Source organism: Scyliorhinus torazame, chromosome 25 (genome assembly GCF_047496885.1).
Source record: "Scyliorhinus torazame isolate Kashiwa2021f chromosome 25, sScyTor2.1, whole genome shotgun sequence".
In the NCBI taxonomy this organism is placed as follows: Eukaryota; Metazoa; Chordata; class Chondrichthyes; order Carcharhiniformes; family Scyliorhinidae; genus Scyliorhinus; species Scyliorhinus torazame.
The window spans coordinates 20862795-20873527 of NC_092731.1; the positions used below are offsets into that span (position 1 = coordinate 20862795).

Sequence of the window (10733 nt, forward strand, 5' to 3'; positions counted from 1 at the left end):
ATAGAGGACCTACCGTTGAGGAAGGTAACAAGGGACTTTCGTTACCTGGGGATCCAGATAGCCAAGAATTGGGGCACATTGCATAGGTTAAATTTAACGCGGTTGGTGGAACAAATGGAGGAGGATTTCAAGAGATGGGATATGGTGTCCCTGTCACTGGCAGGGAGGGTGCAGGCGGTTAAGATGGTGGTCCTCCCGAGATTCCTCTTTGTGTTTCAGTGCCTCCCGGTGGTGATCACGAAGGCTTTTTTTAAAAGGATTTGAAAGAGCATCATGGGTTTTGTGTGGGCCGGGAAGACCCCGAGAGTGAGGAAGGGATTCTTACAGCGTAGCAGGGATAGTGGGGGGCTGGCACTACCGAGCCTAAGTGAGTATTATTGGGCCGCTAATATTTCAATGGTGAGTAAGTGGATGGGAGAGGAGGAGGGAGCGGCGTGGAAGAGATTAGAGAGGGCGTCCTGTAGGGGGACTAGCCTACAAGCTATGGTGACAGCCCCATTGCCGTTCTCACCGAGGAACTACACCACAAGCCCGGTGGTGGTGGCTACACTGAAGATTTGGGGACAGTGGAGACGGCATAAGGGAAAGACTGGAGCCTTGGGGGGGTCCCCGATAAGAAACAGCCATAGGTTTGCCCCGGGGGGAATGGATGGGGGATATGGAATGTGGCAAAGAGCAGGAATAACGCAACTGAAAGATCTGTTTGTGGATGGTAAGTTCGCGAGTCTGGGAGCGCTGACCGAGAAATATGGGTTGCCCCAAGGGAATGCATTCAGGTATATGCAACTGAGGGCTTTTGCGAGGCAACAGGTGAGGGAATTCCCGCAGCTCCCGACACAAGAGGTGCAGGACAGAGTGATCTCAAAGACATGGGTGGGGGATGGTAAGGTGTCAGATATATATAGGGAAATGAGGGACGAAGGGGAGACTATGGTAGATGAACTAAAAGGGAAATGGGAAGAAGAGCTGGGGGAGGAGATCGAGGAGGGGCTGTGGGCAGATGCCCAAAGCAGGGTAAACTCGTCGTCCTCGTGTGCCAGGCTAAGCCTGATTCAGTTTAAGGTATTACACAGGGCGCATATGACTGGAGCACGGCTCAGTAAATTTTTTTGGGGTGGAGGGTAGGTGTGCGAGGTGCTCGAGAAGCCCAGCGAATCATACCCATATGTTTTGGTCATGCCCGGCACTACAGGGGTTTTGGATGGGGGTGACAAAGGTGCTTTCAAAAGTAGTGGGGGTCCGGGTCGAACCAAGCTGGGGGTTGGCTATATTTGGGGTTGCACAAGAGCCGGGAGTGCAGGAGGCGAGAGAGGCCGATGTTTTGGCCTTTGCGTCCCTAGTAGCCCGGCGCAGGATATTGTTAATGTGGAAAGAAGCCAAGCCCCCGGGGGTGGAGACCTGGATAAATGACATGGCAGGGTTTATAAAGCTAGAGCGGATTAAGTTCATTCTAAGGGGGTCGGCTCAAGGGTTCACCAGCCGGTGGCAACTGTTCGTCGAATACCTCGCAGAAAGATAGATGGAATGGAAAAAAGAAGGCAGCAGCAGCAGCCCAGGATCGGGGGTGGGGGGGGGGGGGGGAGGAGGAACCAGAAGGACTCTCAGGGTTGTTAACATATACTGTATAATATGTATAGGTCGTTGCTACAGATAATTATATATTGGACTGTTAAATTATATTTTTGGAGAGTGTTACTTGTGACAAGGCAGTTGCCAATTAGGGTTAGTTTTCATTTTTGTTATTTATTATTTATTCATTTTTTGTTTATAAAATAGGTCATTGTTATTTGTGTTGTTATAATATTGTGTAAAGGATGCACAATGTACTGTGTTGGTTGACCAAAAATTTTCAATAAAATATTTATTAAAAAAAAAACAAAAGAGATTTGTTCGCCCTTCGTCTCTCTGCTGTTTGAGGGGGCCTTTTTCTCATTCCTTTCATGGAATGTTGGCAGCATTTGTTGCCCATCCCTAATTGCCCCTTGAGAAGGTGGTGGTGAGCCGCCTTCTTGAACTGCTGCATCCCAAGGTGTAGGTGCACCCACCGTTGTGTTAGGGAGGGAGTTCCAGGATTTTGTCCCAGCGACAGCGAAGGAACGGCCGATATATTTCCAAGTCAGGATGGTGAGTGATCTGGAGGGGAACCTCCAGGTGGTGGTATTCGCGCAAGGAGAACTCGCCTTATACAAATTAATTGGCATATTTGCACTCCACTTCGGAAGAATATTATTGACTGTAAAGACCTTGGGACAGTAGCATATAAACACAAGATCCTCTGGGCGGGATTCTCTCACCCCGGGGCCTGCCCGGAGAATCGCCGCGACTGGCGCGAATCGCGCCACGCCGGGGCGGTTGGCGTGGCGCCAGCCGGGGTCCGCTCCACGGGGTGCCCCGGTGATTCTCCGCCCGGGATGGGCCGAGCGACCGTACCAAATAACCTGAGTCCCGCCGGCGCCGTTCTAACCTGGTCTTACCCGGCGGGACCTCGGTGTGGAAGGGTCCGGGGGCGGCCTGAGGGAGGGGAGGGGGTGTCCGACCCTGGGGGGCGGGCCTCCTCCGATGTGGCCTGGCCCGCGATCGGGGCCCACCGGTCGGCGGGACGGCCTCTCAGGCTGGGGGCCTCCTTTGTTCTGCGCCGGCCCCTGTAGCCCAATGCCAGGTTGGGTCGGGGCCGGCGCGGAGAAGCGCGGGTCGCTCCAGCGCTGTGCTGGCTCCCTGTAGGGGCCAGAATTGCTGATCCTGAGGCCATGTTGACACCGTCAGGAAACGCGACGGCCTTTACGACGCCGTCAACACTTAACCTCAGGATCGTAGAATCCCACCCTCTATTTTTTTCCTTCCCCCTACGTAGCCCATTGGGGCTGCAGGAAGAGGCGGTTTCTGATTTACCCATTGGCTCCAATCAGAATTGTCCTGCCCACAAGGAGGACGGTTTTAGCGGGACGGAAGGAGTTGCTTCCCTCGTGGGCATTTGGCAGCACAATGGGGTGGTGACAATCATAGAATCCCTACAGTGCAGAAGGCGGCCATTTGGCCCGTCGACTCTGCACCGACCCTCCGAAAGAGCACCCTGCTTAGCCCCTCCCCACTCCACCAATCCCCATAACCCTGGACACTAAGGGGCAATTTAGCGCGGCCAATCCACCTAACCTGCACATCTTTGGACTGTGGGAGGAAACCGGAGCACCCGGAGGAAACCCACGCACACACGGGGAGAACGTACAAACTCCACACACACACACACACACAGTCACCCGAGGCCGGAATCGAACCCGTGTCCCTGGCGCCGTGAGGCAGCAGTGCTAACTACAGTAATGTTACTTGGCTCGTAGCGCACAAGCGCAGGATAATGCACAGGGGACATAGGTTCAAACCCCACCACCGTAGAACCGAAAGTAAACTCACTACGAACGCAAACATGGATTTGGGGGCAGGATGGGGCCACTCGAGCCACCTCTGTCATTCAATAAGAACATGGCTGATCTGATTGCGGTGTCTGCATTCCCACCTACCCCTGTTCGCCTTTCAAGCTCTGTTAGTCAGGAATCTACCTAATGCAGCCTCAGAAAGATTCAACGACCCTTCATCCACCGCTCTCTGGGGAAGAGGGTTTCACGGATCCCCCATCCTCGGAGAGGAATAAATAATTCCGCAACTCCCTGGGAGAAATAGAAAATCGCCTATTTATAAACCATGTCCCCTGGTTCCAGCCCCATCCACAACATCCTTTCACCTTCCACCTGGTGAAGTCTCCTCAGGTTCCTGAAATGTTTATATATAACATATTTTAGAAATGTATTTTTATACAACCTATGTAATCTGGAACTGAAAGCAAGTAATGATGACCAACTTCAGGTGCCTGTGTGTGTGTATGCGTGGAGTTTGCACGTTCTCCCCGTGTGTGCGTGGGTTTCCACCGGGTGCTCTGGTTTCCTCCCACAGTCCAAAGATATGCTGGTTAGATGGATCGGCCAGGCTAATTTGTCCCTTAGTGTCCAAAAAGGTTAGGTGGGGTAACGGGGATAGGGCAGGAGATTGGGCCTTGGTAGGGTGCTCCTTCGGAGAATCAGTGCAGAATCAATGGGCCGAATGGCCTTCTGTACTGTAGGGATTCTATGAATCTATTGCCGATTAGCATAAAAACCCGTCTGGCTCAAGAATATCCTGAGGGAAGGAAATCTGCCATCCTTACCCGGTCTGGCTGACATGTGACTCCAGACCCACAGCAACGGGGGTGACCCTTAACTTCCCTTCAGAAATGGCCGAGCGAGACACTCGTTCAAGAGGCAATTAGGGATGGGCAACAAATTCTGGGCCCGGCCCAACGATGCCCGCATCCCATAAAGAACTTTTAAAAAACACTTGGGGAATGCCGTCGAGGTGCCAAATTGGAAGCAAGTGAAAGACCTGGATTTACATCAGCACTATGCACAGTGCAGCCAAAGAAGCACTTTTTGAAGTGGCCTCGATGTTGTAATGTCGGAAACCTGGCAGCCAACGCCCGCACAGCAAGATCCACAATCCGGAGTGCGACGGTGACAAGGTCACCTGTTTTTTTAACAATGTCGGGCGAGGTTAAATATCGGCCCCGGGGCACCGAGGGGGGGAATTCACCTGGTTCTTCTTTGAAGTGGTGTTGTGTGATCTTTCACACCTGCATCCACCCACCCCGGGCCCAAATACAAACACGCAGGGAGAGTCCTTCACCGGCTGAAGAGAAATAGGGTCTTGCAAGCCAAAACAAAAACCAAACGTGGTTTCCTCCCTCTCATTTCTCCCCAGTGTGGAGGGCGTCATAAACTCATTGAATCCTTACATGACAGAAGGAGGGCATTCGGCCATTCGACGACCCTCCGAAAGAGCACCCTACCCAGGCCCACTCGCGTCATCCTAACCCCGTAACCCTACCTGATCTTTGGTCAATAAGGGGCAACTTAGCGTCTCCAATCCACCTGCACACCTTTGGACTGTGGGAGGAAACCGGAGCACCCGGAGGAAACCCATGCCGACACGGGGAGAACGTGCAAACTCCACACAGTCACCCAAGGCCGGAATCGAACCCGAGTCCCTGGCGCTGTGAGGCAGCGGTGCTAACCACTGTCCTGCCATGATTTAGGTCATGCCTCCACTTGGCAGCACCGGCTTACACACGGCTCAGAAACAGGCCATTCGGCCCATTCTGTAACCTGCACTCAGTCAGATCAGCAAATCAGGCCATTCATCTGCCTGTTGCTAGCCCCCAAGAGGGTGAATAAAATGTGACCGGGGTGAAAAAAAAACCTTAAATCAATGCCGAGATGTCTATTGCTGAGAAACAGCGTAAACACCTGGACAAACATATATTTCTCGGAGCTATAATGATTACCACATGATCCTAAAATTGCGAGCGTGTCTCCAAATTATTGGGTCGGAATAATATTTATCAGATGCTATGGCGTATGGGTTTAGCTAACAACGCAAAGTGAAAAGTCATGTTTGTTCCTCAATATTCCATTGCCTGGGGACAGAGACAGGACAAACTCGGACAGAGGAAAACCTCCAAACCTCATTGAAATTCTGGAAGTCAGTTCTGCCAGCTCGACGGCCAAGATAGTCCCAGACTTGTATCTTGAAGTAATTTTTACTTTCTCAACATTTATTTACAAGCGTTCTCCGGAGTGCATCTGGCTTGCCATCCAGCCCAGAACCAGACCACAAAGTGTCTGCACTAAGAAGATTTAACACAGCAGGAGATTCGGAGAATGGTTCAGACAATGCAGAGGGCACTTTCCACACTGCAGTGGTTCAAGAAGGCAGCTCACCACCACCTTCTGAAGGGCAACTAGGGATGGGCAATGAATGCTGGCCTAACCAGCAACACCCACATCCCGTAAATTAATTTTTTAAAACCTCGTGCTGTACCTGTCCTGGGAGTGTTTGATGGGGACAGTGTAGAGGGAGCTTTACTCTGTATCTAACCCCGTGCTGTACCTGTCCTGGGAGTGTTTGATGGGGACAGTGTAGAGGGAGCTTTACTCTGTATCTAACCCCGTGCTGTACCTGTCCTGGGAGTGTTTGATGGGGACAGTGCAGAGGGAGCTTTACTCTGTATCTAACCCCGTGCTGTACCTGTCCGGGGAGTGTTTGATGGGGACAGTGTAGAGGGAGCTTTACTCTGTATCTAACCCCGTGCTGTACCTGTCCTGGGAGTGGTTGATGAGGACAGTGTAGAGGGAGCTTTACTCTGTATCTAACCCCGTGCTGTACCTGTCCTGGGAGTGGTTGGTGCTGATATTTAGTTTGTAAATTAGAAACCAGATTTAATCGATACTATTATGGGTGTGATTCTCCCAAAGATTTCTCAGGTCATTTGTGGCGGGATATTCAGGGAGTTTCTGGCTGGCTCTGTAATGAGTTCCTCACAGATATTCAATGACAATTAGTCACTTCTTTGGGGCCTGGAGAGTTTCTCTGGTTTAGCCCACACTAAGGGCCGCGAGATTGCCACGGGCGAAACGCGGACAATGGAAGCGTCCATTGGCCTTGGGCAGGATTCTCCGGTTATGGGCGAATGGTGCCGGAGAATTCCGCCTTTAGAATTATTTCTAGCACTGGGAGCTGAACTCTGAGATTGGGCCGCCACTTTGAAAGGGTGCCTCGATCTCTTAGTGAGCTGGTGGGCCCCTCTCTCCCCCTACCATGGGCAATGTCACCACCCACACATATGGGCACTACCCCATATCCTCCAAGTGGGGACACCCCGCTATGGGTTCGCTGTGGGGCACCGTCTTCAGGCCCTCCCAAGCCACCTTCCAGCACCCCCTCTCTTCAAGGACCCCCACCCATCAATCGGCCCAGCCTCCCAGAGACCCCTACGTACCTACCCTGCATACCCCTACCCTTCAAACCCCCTTTCATGGGCGTGGCCCCCCATGGCAGCGCCACAAGGGCACCTTGGCAGTGCAGGGGTGGCAGTGCCAAGGTGCCAGCTGGGCAGTGGCAAGACGCCCACTGTCCAGGGGGTGGGCCAGGAGGGCACCTTGGCCATCCAGGGGTCTCCGATGGCCCGGGAGACCCACTGGGTGCTGTTCCGCCTGCGGACCAGTGCTGAACGGCACCCGGTTGCGGCCTCGCTGGGGAGGCCAGTGGATCCTGGGTAAGTTCGGCGAATTTGGTTTAAAACCGGCATCGGCGCGCTTGTGGGTGGGATTCTGACTCCGACGCCTCACGGGACTTGGATGAATCCCGCAAGGCATGAAGACTTCCGGGAAGCCCGTGAGAGGGCACACCACGCTCAAGGGAGAGCGCAATGTGGTTGGTGGTACGCGTCCAATATCTCGCATGTGATGCACAGAGTCCACTTCAACACAGAGATAAGACCATCACATTTGACAGAAACTGTTCAAAGTGCCTCATAACCAGTGTATCTTCAACAAGCAGAACGATGAACAGGAAAGATCAGAGAAAGAATCCATTTTTATCGAGATAATTGGCCTGTAATGTTGGTTATGCAGGAAAATAAACAGCTTCTTACTCTGTTCTTATCATCTTTGTATTCCTGTTAAAGAAATTAGCATTTTGCAGGAGCAAAGACCTCCAAAGACCTAGTTTCCATCCCTTAGCCCTTGAATAATCCCTGCACCCCTCCAGTGTTGGCATCATCCCAGTTTCAATCAATCCTTCATTGGTGGCCATGCCTGGGCCCTGAGCTCAGCCGCCCCTCCCCTTGTAAACCTCCCCACACCTCCCTCCTCCTCCACGACCCTCCTTAAAACCAACCCCTTCGAGCAAACGTGTGGTCATCCGAACCCCATCTCTCCTCGTGTGACTGAATTGGCTGTGATCTCAACTTCACTTTCTTGCCTATTCTCCACTTGTCTATCCAAACCCTTGACTCCCTTGTGGATGAAAAATCCGTTGATCTCTCCCTTGAATATATTCAATGACCCAGCCCCACCCCCCGCCGCCTCCCTACTGCTCTCTGGGAAGAGAATTCCTCGGACTAACGATCCTCTGAGAGAAAACAAATCTCCTCATCTCCATCTTAAAAGGGAGGCCCCTTATTCTTCGATTGTGTCCTCCACAGTTCTCACCTCCCCATCAATGGTAAAAGAAGGCAGCTCTGACAATACACTCCCCCAGTCCCTCCCATCTCTCCCACGGGCTCACGCCTCCCCGCCACGCCAGGTCAAAACTTCCAGTGTCCTTCAACAATCATTCCACTCAGCCCAAGTTTCTTGGATCCAGTTACCATCAGCAAAGTTCCTTAAATTTCCAAGACCCCCAACTGTTCTGTTCCCTTCCTTTCCAACAGAAAAAAAGCTCTCACCAGCATCCTGCGTGGTTGTTATCACTCCTTCTCTGCTTCCCCACTGCAGTATTTGTCGCTCTCAAAAGGCAGCTGTCTTAATTCCATGAGAAAATATGTAAAGGTTGAGACTGCCGCTTGGTATTTCAATAGGTTTTTGTTTTGAGTACCTGGCCCATGACAGCCAGATCACATGGGCATGTCTCCAAGCAGCGTGTTTTATCATAACTCCAGTTTTGCAGAATCTTTAGCTCAGTTGGCTGGGCGGCTGGTTGGTGATGCAGAGCGAGGCCAGCAGCGTGGGTTCAATTCCCCGTACCGGCTGAGATTATTCATGAAGGCCCCGCCTTCTCAACCTTGCCCCTCGCCTGAGGTGTGGTGACCAGTCAGCTCTCCCCTTCAAAGGGGAAAGCAGCCTCTGGTCAACTGGTACTATGGCGACTTTAGCATTTACTCACACTGAGCAAGAATGATAGATTTCCTTCCCTAAAGGGCATTAGTGAAAGAGATAGCTTTTTATGACAATTGACATTGGTTTCATGCTTAGATTTGTATTGAATTCAAATTCCACCATCTGCCATGGCGGGATTCGAAGCCAGGTCACCAGAGCATACCCGGGTCTCTGGATTACTAGTCCAGTGACCATACCACTATGCCACCACCTCCCCTGTTGATAACGTTTTTTCATTCAACATAAATAAATGAAAATTCAGTAGACACTTGAGTGGGATTTGAACTCATGTCCTCGGCCCATATAACCGTTCTGCTGCCATTTCTCCTGAGGACTGACTGTGTAGTATTCAGCCTTTCTGTTCAACACACAATTCATTGCTTCTGATGTGATTTATCGATTTATTTTCACTGTTGGCACAATGCAGCCAACGGCGTCGAGACGAAGGTTATAGTTCACCTCTTTCTGTTTCCTCCCGCCCTTGCCCCAGATTCGCGGATTCGTCAATGCCATCTCGCCCAACAAGAACGACAAGGAGGATCTCGTGGCTTTCCGCTTCTACGCCTTCAATCCCATCGTCGACCCCTGGCTCTTCATCATACTCCGGAAATCCGTCTTCCGGAACATCCAGCGGATTCTTTGCTGCCGTTTCTCCGTGTCGCTCCACAACACTGCCTTCGAGGATCCGCTAAAACAGCAGAGCATCTCCTTATGTTGACTAAGGGCTGGTTGGAGAGGTGGGGTAGGGTGGAGCCAGGCAGACAGTCCAAGTGAGACTGGCAAAGAGACTGGCACAGTGCCCAGCCCGGGGAGGCGGGGAGCCAAAGACAAATGGCGGTCGCTAAGCGTGTGGTGGGGTGGGTGGCATTGGTCCGAACAGGTACGGTTAAGAAAGGACACGAGTGCTTTCACTCAGCATTTATTGACTCCTCCAGCTTCTGTGACATTTCCTGCCTTGGCAGGAGTGAACTTTGACCCTCTTAAAGAGGGGATGGTGGGGGGGGGGGGGGGGGGGGTGAACTTTATTCTGAATCAACAACCCCTCACTCCATCCATCAATTCATAGGGTGAACCTTTGAGACAGATCGATCAGTGTTAACAATAACCGGAGTTCAGAGGTCCTTTTTTTTTTTGTTGCTTTAACCCGAAAATTAGGATTAAACTATTGAACCAAGCGTCAACCAGACTGAATTAATTTATAATCGGAGCGAGGCGATGTTGTTAATCGTGTTATGTATGAAATAATGCCCTGAGCACATTGCGGGAAAATGTTCTGATGCTCAGATACCTTACAAAGATTTTTGTTTTTAATTCACTCCTGGGATGTGGGCTTCGTAGGCGAGGTACAACATTTATTATCCATCCCGAACCACCCCTTGAGAAGCTGGTGGTGGGCCTCCTTCTTGACCTGCTGCAGCCCCTGTTGCAAAGGTATTCTCGTGGTTCTATTAGGGAGGGGGGGGGGGGTTCCAGGATTCTGACCCAGTAATGATGAAGGAACGAGCGATACATTTGCAAGTCAGGATAGTGAGTGACTTGGAGGGGAACCTCCAGGCGGTGGCGTTCCCAGGTATCTGCTGCTCTTGTCCTTCTGGACGGTCATGGGTTTGGATGGTGCTGTCGAAGGAGCCTTGGTGAGTTGCTGCAGTGCCCCTTGTAGACGGTACACACGGCTGCCACTGTGTGTTGGTGGTGGAGACGGTAACTGTTTAAGGTGGAGGATGGGGTGTCGATCAAGCTGCTTTCCCCTGGATGGTGTCAAGGTTCTTGGGTGTTGTTGGAGCAGCACTCATCCAGGCAAGTGGAGAGTATTCCATCGCACTCCTGACTTGTGCCTTGTAGATGGTGGACAGGATTTAGGGGAGTCAGGAGGTGAGTTACTCTCCGCAGCCTCTGACCTGTTCCTGTAGCCACAGCATTTATCCGGCTGGTCCAATTAAAACAATGGTAAACATCCAGGATAGAGATAGTGTGTAATCCACCGATGCAATGTCA

General features: G+C 51.7%; 1 protein-coding gene across 1 annotated transcript in view; it reads left to right on the forward strand.

Moving 5' to 3' along the window:
- Window positions 1-9746, forward strand: part of ptgir (prostaglandin I2 receptor) — an 84543-nt gene extending 74797 nt beyond the window's left edge. The window contains exon 2 of the mRNA XM_072490137.1: window positions 9229-9746. Coding sequence (XP_072346238.1) covers window positions 9229-9456 — 228 coding nt within the window. The 3' untranslated portion in view covers window positions 9457-9746. The remainder of the gene's footprint in view (window positions 1-9228) is intronic.
- The last annotated feature ends 987 nt before the right edge of the window (window positions 9747-10733 follow it).